The sequence below is a fragment of the Artibeus jamaicensis genome, unplaced genomic scaffold (assembly GCF_021234435.1).
Source record: "Artibeus jamaicensis isolate MK-2021 breed Jamaican fruit bat unplaced genomic scaffold, CSHL_Jam_final scaffold_474, whole genome shotgun sequence".
In the NCBI taxonomy this organism is placed as follows: domain Eukaryota; kingdom Metazoa; phylum Chordata; class Mammalia; order Chiroptera; family Phyllostomidae; genus Artibeus; species Artibeus jamaicensis.
In genome coordinates this window covers 4,861,964-4,886,116 of record NW_026522046.1, presented here as the reverse complement: position 1 = coordinate 4,886,116, position 24,153 = coordinate 4,861,964, and the positions used below count along the sequence as shown (strand labels likewise).

The window sequence follows — 24,153 nt, the reverse complement described above, 5'->3', positions numbered from 1 at the left end:
GACCTCTAGCTACGAAACAATAAATTGATATTGGCATATAAAAATCCTGGGGTCCGCCCTGACTGGTGTAGCTCAGTGGGTTGAGTGCGGGCCTGCAATCTAGAGGATAGCGGTTCGATTCCCAGTGAGGGCACATGCCTGAATTGCAGGTCAGTTCCCAGCACGGGACACACTAGAGGCAACTATACCATTGATACTTCTCTCCCCCTGCCCTTCCCCTCTAAAGATAAATAAAATCTTTAACAACAAAAAAAAAATTCCCCGGTCCCTTTGCCTTTAGGCAAGTATATGAAGACTAATTTATCCTATCCCTAAATTACCTAATGTCATTTACGCCAATGGCCATGACATTTTGTCTGTTTACAATCATCTGTCAGCAGTTAAACCAAAAGATCACAAAGCGATCCCATGGAACCAGAATGAACTACTCATTTGCTTTCCTACCCCACTATAGGAAAGGAGTCTCACTCCAGTGATAAAAAAATTTTGTTCTTCCAGGTCCAAAAGGTAAGAGATCCCAACTGACACTATCTTTGGGGGGAAAAAACAAAACCTCTTCATTGACAGGATAATGGGTGGCTTACAAACATTTTTAATTGCAAGCCAACATCTTTCTTTCTTTTAAATATTTATTTTAGAGGGGAGAGGGAGAGAAATATCAATGTATGGTTGCTTCCCATGTGTCCCCTGCTAGGAACTAGCCTGCAACCCAGGCATGTGCCCTCACTGGGAATTGAACCATGGTTGCTTGGTTCCCAGGCCTGCGCTCAATCCACTAAGCTACGCCAGCCAGGGCTTCCAACATCTTTTCTGATGTATGAATTAGACCTGATCGCTTTTCCAAAGATGTGCTTACAGCCTCCCCTCCCCCTGGGCTAATTAGATGGCTGGAAATCTTTAATGACACAATCACTGGCTAGGGCAGCTCATGGAGACCTGTGCCAGATCAGATGCCCACTGACCAAACCCCACTGGCTCTGGTGCTTCTTCTAGCCTACCCATTCTGCCACTTAGCAAGACATCTAATAAGCAGTAAGTACTACACTTTTTTGCATATACTTTTATCACAAAAACTAAGCTTTCTCTACCTTTAACAGAGCCCTTATAATTTCAACCCCTTCTGGACCACATTCTACAATTCAAACTGTGTATAACTACAGAAGGGGCTAATTCTTGTTTCCAAAGTAGTTATGATTACATTTTCACATCTACCAGGAACAGATTTACTTGGTTCCAGAAGCTTACTAGAATTACAAACATGCAGGGGTGGGGACTGTATGTGTATGTAACAGCTACCAAAAGTGTAAGTAGTATACATGTGAGACACTCTGCCCAACCAAGTCTGACAAACTAATGCCTGCAAATATTGTCTATTCTCCATTAACAATGTTTTCATTCATTCAGTTACCCAAACTAGAGGCAGAATGGCATCATAATTATGAGCGCTAACTGGAATGCCCAGGTCCTGATCCTGCACCTTTTAATTGCTATTTGACTCAAGGTAAAATACATTATGATTGTTACAAACTAAATGAACATATTAAAAAAAAGTACTTTATAAAGTACCTTGGACACAGTAAATATGTAAGTACAGGCATAACCATTTATTGCATTTTGCAGGCACTGAATTTTCACCAATATCATGGCAAGACCAACCACCAGCAAAAGGTAAATATGGCAAGGTTCAGATGGTTAGCCTTTTTTAGCTGTATTTTAAAATTAAATTATGTACATTTTGTAAGGATGCTACTGTCCTTCATAAAACTACAGTATAAACATCACTTTTCTACACATTGGGGAATTAAACTCACATAACTCACTTCATTGTGATGGTCTAGAACCAAACCTGCAATACTCTAAGATATGCCCGTACTGTAAAGGTGCAGGCCAACAAAGTTATCCTATGTATAGCAATTTCCTTCAAACTGGCCATGCAAGTAACTAAAATTTAGGGGGAAAAATATACAGAAAATAAGTATTTCAGGCATTCCCAGAACAAGTCTGAGGACTAGAGTTATTTAATACCTCCCAAATGGAATGAATCACCCCAACATATAGTTACTTGCTCTTAACATTATTTCCCAAAAAATGCACAATTCATGCTTGGTGGTGTTTTGAAAAGCCAGCACCAAAAATACACCTCAGTCCAAGGGACACTGCTCGGAGGACTAAAACTATGTATCAATTCTAAGCAACAAGGTTAAAATAAACAAAATCTTCTTTGTAAACTGAGTTGTACCAGCCTTTTTTACTTTTCATTTGCATTTATTTAACACAGTTCTCAAAACATTTGAGTGAAATTGGGCCTCCTCTGTTAAGCAAAGGATCTGAAAATAATATTTAAAAAATGAACAGGCAGTCTTCAGTTCATCCACAACACAGTAGTGTTCCCTTCTCTTTTCCTGAACTCTGAAGCACCCAGTTTTGTTTTGTTTTTAAATAGCCTAAAAGCTAGAACGAGAGTACATTTGTGGTGGAATGTATTGTCACTTACTGATAACCAGTTGAAATACCATTACCCCCTTAAAACAGCTTTAAGAAACAGCCTTTTAAAGTCATACATTGTGTAACTCTTTTCTTACTCCCTGCTATAAACAATACAGATTATATAAAGGCTGACAAATCCACATTTATATAAGCATTAAGCATTTGCTGTTATGGAAAGATTATTAGTTCTAATACTAGCAGTACTGAGTTACAGAGCATAATTTTTAACACTTAGTTGCAGGTATATTAAGTATGGTATGTTTTATGGACTGAAGGAAAATGGGCATTTTGGTCTTCAAATTTACTACCGACAACCTAATCTGAACAGTTTTGCTAAGCACTGATATGTTAGAAAGAAAAGTAAAAATCAAACTTTATTGTTGCTTTTTGCCATTTGGTAGCATTTTACACACAGGCTTCGATCTTCAGAATACCCTGGATTCAGTAGAAAAACCTTTTAAATGAAGTTTTGTACAATAGAAACTTCTCAGCAGTCAAAATTTAGACTGTAAAAAAATACATGCAAAACATACTTTTCTGAAAACACTTAACTTTGAACAAAGCACCGAACTACACAAATGCAGAATGAGAACAGCATTTCAACTCCACCAAAAGTAGTCATCATAAAAGGTGTAAAAGTCACCTAACTTCACTAGGCACTGTTCACTTTTTAAACAGGAGACAATAAAAAATATTGTCCACAAACAATATCCAAACTCTAGGGCAGGTTTCAGGAAGTCTTCCACTTCATTCTTTAATAGCGACCTGGGATTTAAAAAAAAAAAAAAGCACCCACAATGAGAACTGGTTATCAAGTATATTTAATGTTTAGAATTTTAGACTGCTCTGCCATTCCAGTCATTCCTATGTACCAGATTCTCTTCTGTGAAAAGAGTTAAGACTTTCACACAAGAGTCACACTAGAAATGAAAACTAATGTGAAACAATAGGGAAGTATTAACTCAATATAAGCTAAGTTTTAAAGTCACTGGGATGTTTCCAAGCTGTGCAAAAATTACAAGCACTCCTCAGAAAAAGAATAGCTACAACTGGTGACAATATACTATACATTTACTATTTCAATTAGTGACAAGATCCCAAAGGTTGTTTTCATACTTTGTGGAACCCCACACATAGTTTGGGACACATACACTACGTATGTTAACCCATACACTACGTATGTTAACCCTTTCCCAGCAAAAGAAATAGTTACTGAGCTGTGGAGCCTGGAAAGTTAGGGCAAGCCACACAATTACATTATATAAACTAAAATATATCAAGACAAAACTTACGAGGTGAGTATGATCGAGATCTGGAACGGGATCTATATCCTCCACGACTATAGTAAGGAGAAGGTGACCGCCTTCTGTAAACAAATGTCAAGACCATCTAAGATGCCACAGATCACAATTAGTGCAATACCATTTACAATTTAGCTATCAAAATACCTGTACCAAAGTGTTCTCATGTGAGCCATTTGTGTTGTACATATTTTAAATCATGACATACCTGTAAATCTGATCCCTGTCTTGAGCAGCTCTCCATCCTCCTCCTCCTCCACCTCCTCCTCTGTGGAGGCAGAAATGCATTTATTTTTGTAAGTTTTTGAAAAACAAAAACAAAAAACCCAAAAACAAAACAAAACACATAATTCATGCAGTAAACCTAAAACATGCAAATAAAATCTTACAAAATTTCTTCTAAGTAAAATGCTAACTCTACAAACTGGCACAGAGCTCTCTCTGGTGGTTAAAATGAGTATCATTAGAACAAAGAACATTTCTAAGTAACTGCTTCAGTTAATTAAAATAAAAATTAAGTCTACCACTGTAGCTTTCTCAGCTACTACAAATCAATCCCTCAAGTGCCATTTAATACACAAGTACCTGCTGTTAGCAATAAAATGCTGGAGAAAGATGTCAAAAGGACCCTTAAAGACTCATTTCCATAGATAACGAGTAATAAAAAATTAATAATCATCAACTTCTTACATCACCAAACATAGTGTGCAAAAAGATGTCCACACCCCAACACCACATCATATTAGGTACCATGGATTAGTACCTGTAGTTAACACTTATTACAAAATTTGCATTTTGACAAGACAGACAAGGTCTAAATTACCCGCTGTTGCTGAAATAAAGAAAACTTATATTTCATCTTTGAAAGTATTCTAAAAAAGATCTTTTGCTTTTCAAAGATGATAGCCATTTTCCTAACCCCCTAAAAATTTATCAATAGTTTAGTAATAAACTTATGTCAGCACTGAATTAAGTATTCTTAATAGTACTTTCATAGATTCTTCAGAGAACCAGTTTTTCTACCTTTTAGTGCACAATACACTAGATGTACAAAAAAAAACTACTTCATAAAACATTAACTTTTAAAATACAACTTTATTTTATGCTTCATAAAAAGGGGAGGAGACATTGAACCATGGCCTCTAATTCTGTTTCCATTGTCATGCTTGAGATACACTGTTATTTAAAAAGGCACAAAACCTTATAATCTAGTTTAAACTCTAATTCTGGTATCTTGATATAAAAGGTAATGCTTTTATGAAAGGGTACAAATATAGTGCTACTTTAAATTATGTTGCAACAGATACCTTCAAGTTTTTAGCAACTGAAAACTGATAGTTAACTTACCTGTATGATCTGCTATAGTAGTCCCGATCATCATAGCCTCTATCGTAACCCCTGTCATAGTAATCACGACGGCGTGAGCTGCCACTGTGAATAATAATAAATGTATCTTCATCAAATTATCACGTAGCCTTCCCTATCTTCCTAGACATGCCTTTGGCTGCTAAAAAACTATTCAGATATTTATTAACAGCAGCAGAGACAGGCCATGTTCAGCTGGATCTTAAGAGTAATCTTAAGGGATCTACACAGCCAAGCTCTGTGGACATAACTGGGAAACTGCTTCAAGTGTAACATTCATTCTCTTCTCCTGGGCAAAAAATTCAACTGAAGAAATGAGTATTACTTCCATTGAATTCTCACAAATAGCGAATAAATAATGCTCCTTCTCTTCCCTTCTAACAATGTACACAAATATATTCTACTAACTTGCTTTTCACTTTAGTCTATTTGCCAATGTCACATTTTCCCTAGCAGGGGTATGTATCCAACCTTTGGCTTCTGTGGGCCACACTGGAAGAAAAGCTGTCTTGGACCACTCATTAAATACACTGCAACACGTAATCTCACGGACACAATCTCTAAGTAAATTTTACAATTTTGTGTTGGACTGTAGGCTGGACACCCATGTAGGCAAATAAAATCATATAGAGAATATGGTTACAAGAGTAGGAAAACAGCCCTGGCTGGTGTAGCTCAGTGGATTGAGCACGGGCCTGTGAACCAGAGGATCGCGGTTCCATTCCCAGTCAGGGCACATGCCTGGGTTGCAGGCAGGTTCCCTGCAGGGGATGCACTAGAGGCAACCATACATTGATGTTTCTCTCCCTCTCTCCTTCCCCTCTAAAGATAAATAAATAAATAATTTTTTTTAAAGAAAGTGGGAAAACGTTTAGCCTATTAGAAACAGGGCAATTAATGGTACAATCCTGTGTGTATGGTACAATTATAAGAGCCTTATATTTAAACAATTCAGTTTAAAACTGTAACATACACACTGGTAAGAATGATGACAAAGGAGAACTATTTTTTCATTATGATCATTGTAAAAATTGAAGTCTGTTTTTTCCATTCTGCTTATGGAAACAAAAAATAAAAGCACACCTGAGTAGGAGTTATACAAACTTGATTTTAGGGGTAAAATGGTCTAATCATAAACATTTAATTACCCAGCAAAGCCAAATATATGATATTCTTTTATGATAAAGTGGGATGCAATCTATGTAATGTAATGGTGTTCAAAAGAAATTTGTGGCAAACAAAATGTTTTCTCTGAACATATTCTATCAAATAGTTTTAGCCAGTTAAGGGGGAAAAAAAAGATTTTTATACTGTGGCAAAATTAGATGAAATGCCCAAGATTTCCCTGCAGTACATATATTTTCTTGGAGAAAGTGAACACACTGACTAGTCAATCAAATTTTTACCTTCAAAATAAACTTACTAGGTAGGTCTCCCCATGTAAATTCCTGGTGTTGGGGTATGTGGTCTTTTTGTTATAGAGAAATCAACTCTGATTCTCCGTCCGTCAAGCTCCATTCCATTGGCACGCTCTTTTGCCTTCAAAAAGTACATTAAGTTGTTACATACATACTGAACAAAGTCATAAACTATCCAATAGCTTTAAGTAAAGTCCAACTGGATGTTTCAGTTAGATGCATTAAATTAACACTGGTAGAACATTATGGCCTCAACTTTCAGTTGTTTCTCCTATTATATTTTTAAAAGCTAGCCTCAAGAGTTTATCCAAAAAGCTACAAAGGCCAATTTAAAACACAAAATGTTTGGATTATGCTAATATATTTACAGTGCTTCTAGCTCTAAGCAGTGCATATTTGGGAAACTATGATCCATGAGCTAAGATTTGAAATGGCTGGGAGTAAAATTTCATAAATGAAAATTACATGAAATTCAAGTATCGACGGCCACAAATGTGAGACAAAGCCCCAGTCGTTAATTTATATATTTTCCACGGGGCTGCTTTTGCATTTCAATAGCAGGGAAGGAAAGATGTGGTTCATGTGACCTCAAATATTTACTATCTTAATTTTTAATGGACAAACTGATGAATCCCTACTATGTAAGCAAAAAAATGTGGAATACAGTTCTTTCATCTAGAATATACATTAACTGAAACAGTATGTACTTCAAGGCAAGATAAATAAGAAAATCCCTACTCCAAAGTTAGCAGTTTGTTCATGACTCATTTAAAAAGCATCCCTCCCCACCTAAGTGGATTTTAATTTCTAATTCCAATCCTATTTTCTAATTTGAAAGTTTAATGTTGAGAGAATGGGTTCTGGCACTACTGATTCAGATACAAAATATACGCTTCTTCAGAAAGGTACCATAACTCCAGTTCTATAGCAAAAAAATTAGGGAAACCAAGCCTATACTGTTAAGTGAATTTTAGAAAAACTTCTCTTCATATCTTTGGATATCGATTATATTAAAACAAGGCCAAATGACATCTTAAAGCAGGAATGTCCACCTCTTGGTGTCTCTGGGCCATACATTAAATACACAAACATTAATGAAAATTGATAAGCAAAAAAGGGATCATGTATAATTTCTGTGATATGCACCACCACAGATTAAGCAAAGAAGTCCTCAAGTAACGACCCTAATTATGCAGCAGCCCTTCTGACAATATCTTAAAATTGTCCAGCAGGTCCCAAGTTTGCAACCACCATTATAGAAAATGTACATATCTAAATTATAAAACTAAGTAACGTTTTATGTTAATTTATAATTTTGTGTTGAGCTGCATCCACAGTCATCCTGGGCCACCCATGGCTGGACACCAGTCCTAAGTCATTCCTTCAAATTTCTTGAATTTCAGTTACCCATTGTAAATACTTGCATTTCGTTTTCCATTCTTCCTTTAGTTCAGTTTAATGGTTTTCAAAAATGAGTATAGTTTTCATAAATAACTACACAATCTTATCTACAGCTGAATTCTCAATCTCAACATTGACCTCAGATGGTTTTTCATGGTTTCCTAATCCTTATACATCCCTTGGAGATGACATTAGCTATCAATCTGTATGCATATAAAGCCCAAATACTTAAAATGCAGCCCAGATTCATGAATTAAACTTTTACTTTTAGCCTACATAGTAAAAAAATTTACTTCCTACATTTTCCTTGTCAATTAACATCTAAATATGAAATCAGTTTGTCAATATATATGCAAAACTTTTTCCTTAGTTGCTATCATTTTTAAATGCCCTCCATTTTAGAAAACTGCTCAATGTGAATAAACATTGATTAAATATTCTAAAGATACTAACGTTCTTGTATTTTTAATACCTATATTTAGACCCCCCCCAAATCCAGAAACAGTCATATTTGTCAAAATTTACTTCAAAATAATGTGGTGGGACTGAGCTGGAGCACAGTGGGCCAGAATCTAAGGGGGGGGGGGGGGGGAATAGGAACAATTGCTTTAAGTCATACTTTTTTGTTATTCCATATATATATTTGAAATTTCCTATAATAAAAGGACAAAAAATTGAAAGTATTGCTCTAATCTACTCTCAGAAGAAATGTCAACGCAACTCAAGCTACAACTTACACATTTACAATATTAAAAACAAAAATTGTCATTACCCAAGTACTTGATTAGTACTTGAGCGTTTACGACACAACTGCTATTTTATAAGGTACAGATAGGCTTTTACTTACTTCCTTGGCATCATCTACATTTTCAAAATAAACAAAGGCAAATCCTCTTGAACGTCTAGACTGCTGGTCATATACAATAGACACATCAGCAATGGGGCCATATTTAGAGAATACTTCTCTTAGATCTCTTTCTGTAGTGTACAAGCTCAATCCAAATACTCCAAGGCAACAGTTGGGATCGGGATTTGCCTAGAAATAGAAAAATCGATTTTCAACTTTTAATAGAAAGGGAACCACACACAAATTAGCCAGAAATGTCACTTAGAATAAAAGTACTGGGTTGGCCAAAATGTCAGTATGGTTTTTTCCACAAAAGATACATTTTTCATTTATACCAACAACCTTGATTTGGATATTTTGAGTATGTCAACTAGCTCCTACTCCTGGCTTCTAGTGGGGAGAGGCCAGGGGGTGCTGCTAAATATCTCCCAATGCACGACAGTCCCACAGCAAAGAATTATTTGGATGATGTATCAACAGTACAAATTCGCAAACCACTTTTGATCATTTACAGCACTGTCTCCATACACTACACTTTTTTTTTGCTCTTCAGGTGCGTTTTTTACCCTTCTTGAAGAAAAAAATGCATTAATACACCGAAAAGACCGCGTTATCATCTTCCATCTTCAGTATTAGAAAAAGAAAAACTCGCCAATTATGAGAAGTTTGTTTAAATGCACACTGACAGAATATACCAAAATTGTTTCAAATGAAGTTAGAGAACTAAATACTACTGGAACCATTATACCAAAAAAAACCAACCAACCAAACTTTTGGGCCAACCCAATAGATAATAAACAGACTAAAACACTTTGCAAGTGATTCACTTTCTAGGGTTTTATTCCAAGAAACCCACACATTCACAGTATGTACACAGATAATCAGAATAGCATTATCTCTACAAGCAAGAGAAATAAGTGATAAACTACTAAAATGCTGATTTAAGATACACTGCCCATACAGTGAAATATTTAAATGGGTAAAGATACAGGGCAGGTGCAACTCATTCTATTTTTAGAAGCATATACAGACACAAATGAAGTCAAAGATGTGTACTAAACTGCTGTAACAGACATTTAAGCAGCTCTCTTGGATTATCTTAAGAAAAACAAGCCACATCTTGCTGACATTCCAGTTGTCATCAATTTTACCTCAAGTTTTCATTTATCCCACATTTATTATAAATTCCATTGCACCCTCAAAAACAAGCAAAGAACAAAACCATTTGGATCATACAATGAAATCACAACATGAACACACTAAATGTCACCTCATTCAGAACCTATCATGGTGGACAATAAAAAGCCTCAACACCCAAAAGAAATTTACTTACAATTAAATAGGAAAGTCAGAAAAGCATTGTTTAAAAGGTATTAAACTCAGAAAACTTGAGTAACATTACTATGGAAGACACACACAAAATATAATCTAATATATTCATAATAGTGCTGCACAATGCAGACACTTTTTAATTCACTGGCCAAGTTACCAATACGAGAATGTTACACTTAAATGTTAACTGAGTTTTGGCTGATGTGGCTCAATGGACTGAGTGCTGGCCTGTGAACCAAGTGATCACTGGTTCAATTCCTAGTCAGGTTAACACCCCTGGGTTGTTCGCCAGGTCCCCAATTGTGGGCGTGCAAGGGGAAGCTGAGTGATATACTTCTAGCACACTGGTATTTCTTTCCCTCTCCGCCCCTTCCCTTTCTCTTAAAAGTAAATTTAAAAATCTTATAAACAATAAAGTAACCTACTGTCCAAATGTAGACCACTACATGGGAGACATCCTTTAAGTAAAAAATTGTTTTTGTTTCCAAAGGAATCAATTTGTCTTTCCACTTATTTATACATCCATAGGTTGATTCTTCTCTGTGCCCAGACCAGAGATCAAACCTGTAACTCTGGCACATCTGCACAATGCTCTAACCAACTGACCTACCTGAGCTGGGAAATAAGATACCTTTAAAAAAAAGACTATCTCGCCCTGGCTGGTGTAGCTCAGTGGATTGAGCAGGGGCCAGTTCCCAGCAGGGGATGCACCAGAAGCAACCATACATTGGTATTTCTCTCCTTCCCTTCCCAAAAGATAATAAAATTTTAAAGTAAACAAAATAAAGAAACAATAAAGACTATCTCAAAACACAAAAAGCCTCAAAAGGTAACTCACATATTTGATGTCAATGCTCCACTGTCAAATTAAATCAGTTCTACCCTCAAACAAACAACCCGCCTCTACCCCACCCAGAGAAAACATTAAGATGATTCTAGAAGTCCATTGCTTCAAAAATAAAGTTATTTTTCATCTTACCCGATTCCCGACGTGACGCCTCCGAGTAGACATGGGAGAATGACTGTGGCTATGGCGTCTTCGATAATCTCGACTGTAAGATCTGCTACGGGATCGTCTATGAGAGCGAGACCGAGATCGTGACCTTGTATAATGCCTTCGAGAACTTCTTCTGGATCTAGACCTGCAAAACAAAGGCCTCAAGGTCATGACTAAAATAGCTGACAAGATATGGCTTTCAATTCTTTTCCATACTCTAGAGTTAAACTTCAGAGGACGGAACACAATCCAGGCATATGCTAACATGTTAACAAGTGATATCAATTTTTTTTGCTGCTAATTCAACCCTACTAAGGAAGAGTTCCCAAAAACCTAGCTTTCTTCCAACGTTTCTTAAAATAGTAAAACAATTTCAATTATTTTTTTGAAAATCAGAAAACATGCATTTGTGCCTCCCCTCCCCTTCAGAATACAGCACCCTATTTTTCTGCTTCTCCCATTATGCACACACTATTTCACTTAAGACAAAGATCACCAGTTTTCCCCCAGCAGTGTTGTTCTTAACTAGACCGACCACATGACTTGTCATCTAAACCAGGAAGAACACATTGTAAAAGAAAAGAGATGCTGTTAATTGTGCCTGACAACAGGCATAAACTGGGGCTATTCTGGGCAAACCAGTATGTATGGGCTACTCTTGACTAACATTTTAAAAATAGTGCGCTGTATCATTTTTAAACACATACATGCATAACACTAGACTACATCTATCAAAAATGGCAGTTACTGAAAGACATGTTCTGCAGTGTATTAGCCACACTAATAAGCAGTTTACTTAATAGTAAATCCTCACAACAATTCTGAAGAACTAGTACTAGTACTAAAATTTGCCTTCATAGATAAGCAAGCTAAAGTAGAAAAAGGTTAAGTAATCTGCCCAAGCCAGAAAAAAAGAGGTAAGATTCGAAGCCTAACTGAAAAGCCCAGGCTCTTAACCACTTAAGTCTTCAGTCTCTCAAAACTTTCAATTACATTTGTTTCTAGCCCTAGCATTATATAGGCCAACAAATGATCTAACCCTCTCTATCTTCCTAGTTAACAAAAGCTCAAACCAATTTCAAAGCTAGAAGAGTAACAGAAGGAAATCCCAAGACAGTCTTTCTTACCTAGATTCAGATCTGGACCTGGACTTTGATCTGGAACGCCTGGAATCTTCCTTGGAGCGAGACCTTGCAGGGGTATGCCTTGCAGATTTCCCAGATCCATGAGCACTTCCACTTCTGGAAGCAGAACGGGATTCCTACACGTAGATGTCAAAAGTTTAATTTGTATACTTTCTGGGCAACTTTAAAAACAAATAAGCTGCTGTAAGATAAATGGTGAGGGAAAGCAATCCCCTTCCAAGATAAGAAAACAGGTAAGGGCAGGAACTGAATATACCTGGAGTGACAATCACATTGCTCCAATTGACATAAGTCAATTAACTTTAACTTTCACCTTTTTTGGAGCAGGGATTAAGAGTTAACTGACCCCACTCTCTCCAGAAAGGGGTGTCAAAGCCAAGCAGCTGAAGGACTGCCCAAGGACTGTGTTTATGGAGTGTTACGCCATAAAGACTAGGGTGAAAAAGAACCTTATTAATAACTATAACACCTATACTTTATACCTATTTTAATCAAGTTATCACCAATAAAAACAAAGCCCTATGAAATTCATAAAACTTACTTTTAAAATGCTATTCACTTTAAAATAAGACCTCAACCTTCCATATTATGTTTATTATTCAGTGGGAAAAGAGACGAGGACAACCTTTTCCAAGTACTAAAGAAATGTAGAAGCCTAGTGGAAAGCAAGGACCAGCATGAAGAACACTAGACCCTGTTCCATCTAACCATGGTGGGAGGCCCTGTAAGATTTTCAAAGGAACCAGATGAAGCTACAGCAGAAAGGCAGTGAATTATGCAAAGGAGTAGAAAGGGTATCAGAGAGCTATAGCTTCCTCAGTTAGAGATAAGCCAGGGCAAACTGAAAATAAGTTTAAAGATCTATCTCAAGTACATATTAATACCAGAACATTAAGTAAGACACTTCTAATCTAGTCTCAGAAAGGGAATTCAGGAATTACACACAAAAACCCAAATCCAGCTATGTACTATATATACCCACAGCTTTCCCAATCAAAACTAGGACTGGCATAAAAAGATCTCACTCTCTCAAAACAAACAACAAAACACCTAGCAATGAAGTAATAAGTAAATAGGAGAACTTAGTAGTTCACCAATGGTCAAACTCATCAGCAAAAAAGGCACACATATGTAATTAATGAAACCAGAGAAAAATTCTGCCAAGGAGCAGAAACAGAAAACTGGATAAAGAACACTCACACCGATAGCTAACTAAGGTTATCACCAAGCAAGACAGCCTTCAAGTTAGCCAATCTTAGGCAAATTAAGTGGTATACAATCCAGTGAGTTTTTCCACCCAAGAAAGCAAAACATGACCAGACTCAAAAGGAACCAACATTAGAGTATAGGCAAAAATCAATTATTGAAGCTGCTGAATAAAAGTCATTATAAAGAGACCTCCCTTTATGGCAGACCTTTGGAATATTTTGGCCATTCTTGAAAAAACAGAAGACAGGATTATTTTAAAACTACAGTCCCAAACATTTTAGACTATGTTTTGGATTTAAAGAATAACAAAATTTGGAGAATCCTTCCTATGACACCCAGAGGAAAAAAAGTATATACAACACAGAAGACACAAATTAAAGTTTGAAGATTAGAATAAGAAAAAAAAGCTGCTAAAATGAGATCTGGTCTCTAGGCCCAAAACAACTTTAAAAAATTCCCAACATTTCAAAGTCTTTATAAAGCACTGTGTGATGTGACATAAAATATTAAACTTTCCACCATGCTGAGATTTAAAAATGAAAACAGGGTGGGAAAGGGAAATGGTTCTCTCGACAAAGATGATACTCTGTACAAAGTCGTTTTTTTTAAAAAATGAGTGTTGTTTCTACCACAGGGAATGACTAATCTTGAAGAAGAGATAACAGGGACCCAAAAGTTCCTAAATACCTTTGTTTATTCCACTGTTAGAAAGATTACATCATGGAACAATTATAACCTTTAATGGAAACCAAAAAAAGTACAACTTGCTCTAGAGGAAGTGCTCAATATAGTAAGTTAAAAAGATTACCAACAAAGCTATAGATGTTAACAAAAACCAGCCAGCCTGGGGATGAGTAGAAAGGAAGAGAGCGGAGTGTCAAGATCACCCCCCTTCTTTAAACCTCTTGCTTCATTAAACAGAGGACCCTTCATTTTAAGCTGGGATGCTTGTCACCACTAAGAGAAAAGAGAGAAGAGACAGTACGTCTAATCCTTAAAGAGATTCCCCCCATGAAATTCTAACATCTAGTGTCAAAGACACAGCAGCTATCAAACTATAAGACTTTTCACTCAATCTCTGAAAATAACTGGCTACATGCAGGTATCTCGTGATCATTTTTTATACCAGGAATCCCTGGGAAAACACCCTAATGCAAAGGTTTTCCCTTCTATACTAATACTTGGTTAGGCTAATTACCTAATGCCTCTACCTACTTTTCTCATCAGGCATATTCTTCAAGAAGTTAAACCGCTCTGTAGTTATGTTGACCATCAGCTGGTTTGGAAATACTTAAAAGGAAAATTTAGCCTGTCTAGAAGAAATGAGACCTAAAATCATTAGCCAAATCTAAAAACATATAGTTAACTTTAAACCTTAATCCACAGGCAGATCTGTAAAGCCAGCTGGGAAAACCATCTACACACAAGGAAAATTCCAAGTCCACCCTCAGCTGACAAAGCTAGAGTCACCAACACATTTAAAGCCCTACCAAAAAAGCACTATTCTGGACATCAGTACCTCAATACCTCAAGAAAAAAGATCATGAAACTAAGATGAGCACTCATCAAAATAAAGACAAAAACCTCACTAAAAACTGCTAGAGGAATTCAGTTCTTATAGATTGAAGCTTTGTCATAAACGTACATGCAACCTACAAATTCGGCTGTCCAACAAAATTCCTTCACCTCCCTCTTCTGAGAAGGCAGGATTATCTTAGAACTTTTTTTTGAAAGAGGTGATAGAAGTGGGAATATAACCACTGAAATGCTACGTTTTTCCTGTATTATTTAAAAACCTGGATGCTATAAAATAGACTTAAAACTGGCTCTTGTAAACCTACACATCACTTAAAACACCAGGTCCCCATACTGAAACTGATTTTAATAAGTCTAGAGTTAAGTACCTACATTCCTTAAACGCACCATACATGTTTAGTGATGCTAGATAAGTCTCACTGATTTAGTCAATGTCTGAAGTTTTATGCCATCTTACCTATCTGGTTTTCCTTGGCAAAGATACCTCCTATAATCTTGTTTCTGTTACTTCTGCTCCACTTTCCCACCCCACAAAGCATTGATAAGCCCTCTTGGAGTATATACCTTACTGCTCAGAACAAGAGGCCTGTGTCGTCGTCGCCCCCCCCCCCCCGCCACACACCACCTCATTCAGCTTAGAGAGTGGGGGTGTGGAAGGCACAGAAAAGCCTCTGGCCGCAGGAGGCAAAACCACCAAATGGGTATAGGATGAACTGTATCAATGTTTATTTTCATCTTTTTTCTATCTTAGGCTATTTAAACCCTAAACTCTCTTCTACCTCTTCAAAGACTAGTAAGTTTTTTCTCTTTGGGACAACAAGGACCTTTCAGGTCTCCTAATACAAGAATCCACAGACTTGAATAGAAATATCCTTTCACATCACTTTACCTCAACTCTGCCTAATCTGATTCAGAATGCAAAGTTAGCACACAGCAAAAAAATTTACAAAGCAGCAAAGGGCAAACTGGAAACTGTCTTCTATAAATGGAAATAATTTTCTTCTTAAATGATAAATAAAAACTATAAAAAGGTTAACTTCACAATGATAACAGGCCCTAAAGTCTCAGAAAATGGGTCCCCCTAGAAATGAAATCGAAGCCACTTTTCCCCATAAGTGGTAGATTTGACAACTCCCAAAGGAAGGTGTTCCTTAAATTTCAATTTTTATTAATTGGGGTGACATTGGTTAATAAAAGTGTATGTTTCGATTGATCGGAAAAGGCTTTTAGGCTCTTCATGTCAGCAATAAATAACCTTGGCATCCCCAATAGGGTAAAGACTGCTACTGGTTGGCTACCATTGAATATTATTACTTAGATGTGTACTTGACCCATCCCACTGAAGAGTAACAACATTACAATCACCTGACTACCCCAATTCACCTTAAACAAAACAACAAAGAAAGGAAAACGACGTAACTTTTGAGTTTATTCTCCCAAAAAGCAACGAGAGGGGGAAACTAGAATAAACCTACTTTATAATCTATACTTCTTGTGTCAGTATAATAGCTAAGTGTTAGTAGCAGAAAATGAAAAAATGAAAGAAGCACCTGCTGCTGTTGCCACTTTGAGTTAGATACCCTGTTCACTTGCATGTGTGACCTACCTTATTCTAAGGGAAGCCATTAGATTTTTAGCAATAACCCTTGTCATTCAGCTGGAACAAGCCAAGAGAAAAAAAAATTAAGTCATTCGTGTGAATGTAGCACACACACATCTTAAAATTAAGACCTAAGTGGTCATAGCTTTCCACTATTGCCATCTGGAAAGAAATTAGTGTTTTCATAAATGCCCAAGTGCCCAAAGTATCCTGTTCAATTCTTTGCTTGGGTTTTGAGTGTTTGGTTTTATAACCATCCTGCTGACATTCTTTAGGAAAACTGACAAAATCCTACTACATAAGGTGGGGCAAAAGTGGATTTACAGTTGTTCATATGGAAAGTATTAGAAAATAATACAGGACAATAAACTGTTTCATGTACTCACAACTGTAAACCTATCTTTGTCCAGCCTTATATAGCTCACTACCAAAGGGCAAGGGTCAGTACATTGTACAAGTCCAGGGGTGGTAGGGACCACCAGTTCCAACTCTGGAGGTACTCACTCATGCTCCAGGATCAGCAGAGCTAGAAACACACACACATGAAAAAAACCTAAAGGGAACATCATGAAGTCAACTGTTACCCATGCTGGAGAACTCATTCCTGCCTGATATTTGACTACAAAGGGCAACTTTTTAAATTGCATTTCAAAAATTTAACTAAAAAGTTAAAATTAGAATTACCTAATTTAAACGTTTCCCCTGGAAGGCACTTCTTTACCCTGTATATATTTTCTTCTATTAAACAAATAATGCATGCATGTTTAGCAAAATATACAGGGACACATAAACAGACTAGTAATTACTTAGCGTAGTGCTTTCTGATTCCAGATTACTTCTTATCTTAACTTCATTTTTATTTCTTTTCTTCATTCTTCCGTTTCAAATTCTGACTTCTTTCATCTTCCCCACTTCACACAAATTGCTCAATATTCTACAAGTGGGACTTCTGGTCTGATAATTAGCATGCATTCTTTCTTTTATTTTTTTCAAATTTCAGCTTCACTTATTCCTGAGCTTCAAATACTCATTTATAAAACTTGTCAAATGACGACTTCCGCATTTTCCTTCTTCAACATTAACCTTAATAGAAAAAGAACAGGATGAAGAATATTTTAAAACTCCAGGATAAAATCCAGTGCCAAAACTGAAACTAGAAAAAAAAATCCCTTGTTTTGGATTTTTAAAAAAAACCTAGAATATGCAGCTCAAAAAACTGAAACTACATATTAGTCTCCTCTTTTGGTAATCAACCTCATTTTTCTACTCCAAAATAGCTTTATCATACTTAAGTTGAATGTGAAGTGCGCAACTGAACATTTACTGTTCATCTAACAGTTTAAAAACTATAATTACATTTCACACTTCTTATTCATCAATAGAAAATGTTAAGTGTCAAAAGCACAACTCTAGTTTAAAAAAGTGACACACTAATACAAAAGTGCAAGAAAGGAAAGCACGGACAATTCATTTGTACAATGATGACAGGGCTCAGTTGGAGAGGTTTACAAACTGACTTGTGTGGGTAAGGTCAAGAAATGTATTTAAGTTCACACATTTTACACCACATTTCTAAAGAGCTCTATAGAAAAGCAATGTCAGGGAATCTGAAAATTTGGACCACAGGAAAGTGTTGAACCTATCCCTCCCTAGCAAGTTGCTCTAGTGAGACTACATTTTTAAAGGCCCAACTACTAAATTTAGAACTAAAACCAAATCAACCAACCACTATGTTTGAGTATCTATGAAGGAAAACAGAACTAGAATGCAACATTGGTGATTTCGAATAATATACCCCCCCTCAATGAACAACTATTTAAAATCTGCAGTCCAAAGGAGAAACTCTACTTTTAAAGGTGGCAAATACGGGGAAAAATAGCTCACCTCCTGAATTATTCAAAAGATTTAATATCAATCAAGTGGAATGGTGTCTAACAGCCTGGACAAAATAAAGTCTTCATAAAACACCCTAGTTTCACTGCAGTTCACCTTATATTTTTATTTCACTGTCAACCATTTCCTCTCCTAGTTTTATTTTCCTTCTGAGGGGGAAAAAAAATCAAAGCTTTCTTAAAAAAAAAAAAAAGTTAAGTCTTTATACCCACCTCGGGATAAAGACAGCCATGGCTATTGTGGGAAGTGCTGTGATGTCTCTTTAAGTGTATTTTTCAACATAGTTTTTAAAAGTCAATTACTGTTTATTTAATCCAGGAAAAGTTAAAATAACTTTTTATTCATGGGAGCCAGTAATTTCTTTTAACATCCATCACTAAAATGTAATGGGAAATGTTTGCTGGCAGCACAAATGTAATCGTGGAATCAGAATGCCCAAGCAGGTTTCCTCTTATGGGCTCCTAAAGAGTATGTAGATATAGGAATTAGATGCAGATGGTAGTGGAATTGAGGCCAAAGATCTAGGTATCACGACTTTTCAATATGGACTCCTCCCTGCTTTTATTTCATCACCCCCTCCCAACCCCCTTTCTTCTTTTATATCTAAATTACAAAATGCACTACTAAATGTAAATGAGGTCTGTTATTTCAACTCAGCTAAGTGGTCACTATAAAACCAGAAGCCCAACTACTACTGAGCTAATATTTAGTTAAGAGACCATACTTAGAAATAAGCAGAAACTTGTCCCATCTCCAACATAATTTGTTAAAATGATTCTAGGGATTACAACAGAAATTCATAAAACACTTAAAAAAAGGAGGTGCAAACTCATTAGGTTGATTGCAAGGTAATTAATATTTTAAAAGTTGGGAGGGAGCCAATCAATCCTGCCACAAAATGGTCAATATTCCTATCAGTATAAAGGCTATTTTACATGTTCCTGTAGCCATTCTACCAGATACATGGTTGGGTGGACAGAAAAATCCTGAGAACGTGCTCTGAAAAAAAAAACCCCCACCATGCCTAAATCAGTCATACCTCTATGCTTTTGAAGAGTTCTCTTACAAAAACAGTACACTCTGAATATACATTCAAAAACATTCAGTACTTTCCATCAACAGTAAGTGTATGATTTTTGACTTTCCAAAGACTACCTTTTCATGTAATATCTAAGCACAAAAATCTATGCAAAAACAGGGGCTTCATCTCACCCTGTCATATTAGACCATCTATGTTAATAAAAACTACCAACCATAAACTCCAAAACCCAATTCAAAGCAAAGAGTTGGGGGGACCTGAAGACTTATTTGTTGTAGTTAAGAACTTTCCCCTGGATTGCAGCTTGAAAAAAACCTGACAATACCTAATTTGATGTACCCCCACCACTAACCTTGGTAAAAACACTTACCAGCCAGCTACCACCCCATCATGAGAAAATAAAATTTATGTGTAAAAACTGATCAACATAAAACAATACTAAGACTTAAAAGATATAAACAATTGTAGCTCTCTTCTAGGGCAAAAATGTTTAAGGTCAACTATAAAAACATTAATATTTATTACCTAGGTTTGGGGTTTCATTTACCATAAGGGAAAAGGCTGTACAAAGTGAATTTAATTTACACCATTTCTCACCATCTGAATTCCTTTTTAATTTTTTGACCAAAACCAGTAATACTTACCTTATAACCCCTTGGAATTTCAGTTTGAAAATGCCACCAACCTTCCAGTTTCAGACAACATCCACAATATTAAAACATTTAGTTAACCTGGTTTGTTCAAGAGACTCATACCTAACCACTTACAGTGAAATAAGTAAAATGATACAAACTATTTCTCCCTGGTCCACATACATTCATTTTATTAAAGAAATTTGGTACAATTCTCTAGAACACAGATCGAGATGTTCCAGTTTTTAAAGTTAGAATTTGGAGTTGGGGCTAAAAACACATAGTATCAAAAAACCCTCCATTCAGCAGAAAAGAAAAAAGCAGAATCTGAAAGGCAGTCTGATGGATGGTATCCAGATGTTACTCATGTCTACAAAAAATAAGACTTAAGTCCCTAGATTGCCAATATATTACTTCTACAAAATAGCCAATATTCTAATAATAACTGCTATGAGTATCTCTTATGGCAAAGGTGCCAGACTCTTTGCTTAATAAAATATTTAAAATGCAGGTAATTTTTGGAAATTCTAGGAAGAGGTGAATTTGAAGAAAAACATTTTACTTCTATATGGGTTTGGCCAGACCAGGAAAGTCAACTCTGATTAGACACATTTCTTGAATTTAAATCAACTTTTACACAAAAATCCAAGGTAGAGGGTAAAGGTAGATTCTGCCATAAAACTGTGACTCAAACCACAAACATTCAAGGATGTACCCTACCAGTCCATTTAAAACTAAGGCAAAGGGACACACGAAACCAGTCCTAAAAGAATTCATTTATCATTTTCCGCACACAATCATTCTGTTCAGAAAACAACAACCTCCAATACCTAAAGGATTGGAAAATTTCTAGTTACTTTGGGATAGGAGTGTCTGGATCAGAGATTTCAATAAAAATGAGGGGTGACATCACAGCTAAACTGAGATTTGTATTATTAGTGATTTTACAAGACCAGTTGGGAATGTTTGAGAGCCTAGAGTGGAATTTTTCAGGCTGGAGAGCCTAAAGGCTTGTCAAAGATTACCACGGTGAATGCCAACTTTTCACTACTTTCAAGCACTTTGGAAAGGACATTTTTAGGCAATCTCTCCTGACTGTCCTTCCTACCTAGCACATTTTATGGCATTTTATTTAACTGTTCCAATGACCTTTATGGTTTGCCAAGCAGTCTTTGGGAGTCCAAACACATGTTTATTTTAGGTCTATTCTAACAACTTCAGTTTTGAAACCACCAGTTGGAAAGCAATCAACATACACACCCCAAACCAAACGAAATGGAAGTATCCCATCACTTCAAAGTTTGGAAATCCCTCCCAGGAAAAGTCTGGACTTCTAAGAAAAAACAAAAACACTAATTACTACATGTAGCTTACAGTTATTTTATAGCTTTCTCTCCTTCCATATTCTATGTGACAGCATTGTGGAAAACACTAGGATATACATCCTATTACATGAAAATACATTCTCGAGGAAAAAAAAAAAAAAAAAAAAAAAACTAATGAATGAGATGACACTTCTTGAATTATACCAAACCAGGACCTATAATTACAACTGTTTCCCCTTTATATAAATTATACTAATTTATTTTCCTTTGGTCATTTTTTCATCACCACGAGCACACAAGTACTTTATTCAGGTATAGTCAACTGGGACCTCCTCTAGTCAGAAACCAGTCATTCTGTAGTCCCGAAACTGTGTGCAAAAGTACCCAATAATTGTTTTAGTACAAGAGGAAAGCCTGATTAGTTCAAACCAAGTTGCACAGTAAATTAAAATACCAGGAACTAATAGTTTATTCTTAAACCACCCCAAATCGTTGTGGGTTTTTTTTTTTTGCGAATTCGATAAGGTATTTAGATAGATTTGCCTGATAATTACTGAAACTTAAGGTGGCTCTACCCGAAAGAAAAAACCTAACAACCAAGAAACTGTAAAAACATCCAAATTATTCCCATCAGGTTAAAAAATCAACCTGTATAGCGCTCAGAATCTAAAAAATTCTCCTTAACCTCCAAATATGCAAGACTCGGGCAATCTTTGCATTGTTTCACCTTCATTAGAATCTACACCACGCAACCAACCTTTACATCACGCTGCTTAAAACCTAGAAACTGTTCTATCTCTGCAATTTAATCAATCCTCACCGAACTCCACACCTGGGACGCGGAGACCTTAAAAAAAAAAAAAAAAGGCACGAGTCGTGGCCCACAGAATTAGAATGCCTTAAAACAAAGGAAATAACCGCGCCATGAATTGTTGCCCGCCAATTTCTCCTACACACCCCCGAGGAAAAAGACCTGTTCTATATAATAAATTCTCGAATCCTCGTCATCTACTCTATTTTGATACTGTGGTAACAGGCCTGATACTCTGAAAATCCTTCATCATCAAAGAAAACCACTCCTTTTTAACCTAACACAAAGCCCGCGCGCGCAATCCCCTCAAACTAACGGGCGGGGAATTTAATCTACCTCAAATTAGTTACCCCAACCTAAAAGCCCCAAGAATACACTAAATTTCACCCTTTGGGGGCCCATAAGACGATCCTTTCCTAAACACCCGTGAAAGACCCCAAAGAACGATGCCTTTTTTTCCTAACCCTCAAGTAGCCTCGTGCGGCGCGAGCCCAGGCCGCGAGAACGCGCGGCTCCGCCGCCATTTTGTGCCTCTGGCAGCCCGCCCAGCCCGCCAGCCCAAGATGGCTGCGGCGAGGCTTCGCAGGAGAGCAACGGCGAAATAAGATACCGCTCCCCTCCCCCAACACCGAGGGGACGCAGCGGCCATTTTTAGTCCCCCCCTTGTAACGGAAAAAACCGTCAACTCCGGTACGAAGCCATATAAACCTGCCTGCAGCCTCTTCACGACTAAAAAACACTATCCACAAAGGCTTTTTTAACCCGACTCCCATCCTCCCGGCCTCAGGCTTCAAAGCCAAAATCGCTCGTCTCCCGGTCCGAGGCCGACGGGTCTGGGACCAGATGCAAGAAACTGTGACTACACAGCCGCCCCTGCAGCACCTCCACGTACCCGCTCGCCGTAGTTCTGCTCTCCGCTGTCGCTCATGACTTGTGGGTGCTGCTGCTGCTCGGTTCGGAGTACTTCAGTCGGAGATGCAATCGCTTGGTTCTTTACAGAGGTTCCGCCGCAACCTGCCAGAACACACCACTTCCCAAGCCGCTAGGAAGCCAACTGCTCCGCACCACCTCCACACGGGATCTGTGTCTCCCGGACGTGACGCAGCGTCTTTAACCCGGCTCCACCCCCACCCAGAACGCGCGCTTTCTTGGCCCCTCCCCTCCGCCCTTGTTTCCCCTTTCAGCAAGCGGGCAGTGTCGGCCGGATGTGACGTCACGCCGTCTCTGGCGGGGCACACTCCTCTTGTCCGTTTTTGTGAGGCGGGAAAGTTAGCACGCTGTTTGACCTCTGTGCTGGTTGCCGCGGGGCACCTTGATGCCACTCGGTAACCCCTGACTACTCCTTTGTTTCCAGGGGAACCATCCTAGTCACGGAAAGGAAAGGAGGGGATGCCCCCGACCCGTTTTTCCCATCTTTTATTTCTTTTTTTCCGCGTTATTAATTTCTATTTTTCGCTTTATTAATTTCTATTTTTGTACCCTCTTTTGGACGGAGAGGACAGTTTTCCATGTACCTGGGTTCAGCACTTTGCATTTATTTAATCTTCGTTGTAGATCTTTCCTTCTTGAATAAACGTTTCATTTGAATATGTATTAAAAGCCAAAGCACTTTACCAAATCTTGATGCACTAAAGTCAGACATAATCTCCATTCTGAAGAAGTTTGTGATCTTGTAAAAAGTCTGGTAAACACATTTGTAAACTATGACAAATAGTTATATGTTCGGTTTATAGCATAGTGATTAGACAATCATCTTCTTTACACAGTGTGCCCCCTGAAATTTCAGGACCCACCTGCACCATACATAGTTACAAT

The 24,153-nt window shown here is 37.3% G+C and overlaps 1 protein-coding gene across 2 annotated transcripts; it reads right to left on the bottom strand.

Annotated features, from left to right (window-relative positions):
• Positions 1-2,229: 2,229 nt before the first annotated feature.
• Positions 2,230-23,435, bottom strand: TRA2B (transformer 2 beta homolog). Of its 2 annotated transcripts, XM_037131285.2 has the most exons (9): positions 23,231-23,435; positions 12,276-12,409; positions 11,131-11,293; positions 8,820-9,008; positions 6,577-6,692; positions 5,136-5,219; positions 3,997-4,056; positions 3,780-3,853; positions 2,230-3,252 (listed from the first exon to the last, which is right to left on the bottom strand). In XM_037131285.2, exons 1-9 carry the CDS (start codon positions 23,264-23,266, stop codon positions 3,242-3,244), a joined length of 867 nt encoding a protein of 288 aa, XP_036987180.1. In that variant the 5' UTR covers positions 23,267-23,435; the 3' UTR covers positions 2,230-3,241. The 2 variants fall into 2 exon arrangements, with proteins under 2 accessions (XP_036987180.1, XP_036987182.1); XM_037131287.2 differs by lacking the exon at positions 12,276-12,409.
• Between the last annotated feature and the right edge of the window lie 718 nt (positions 23,436-24,153).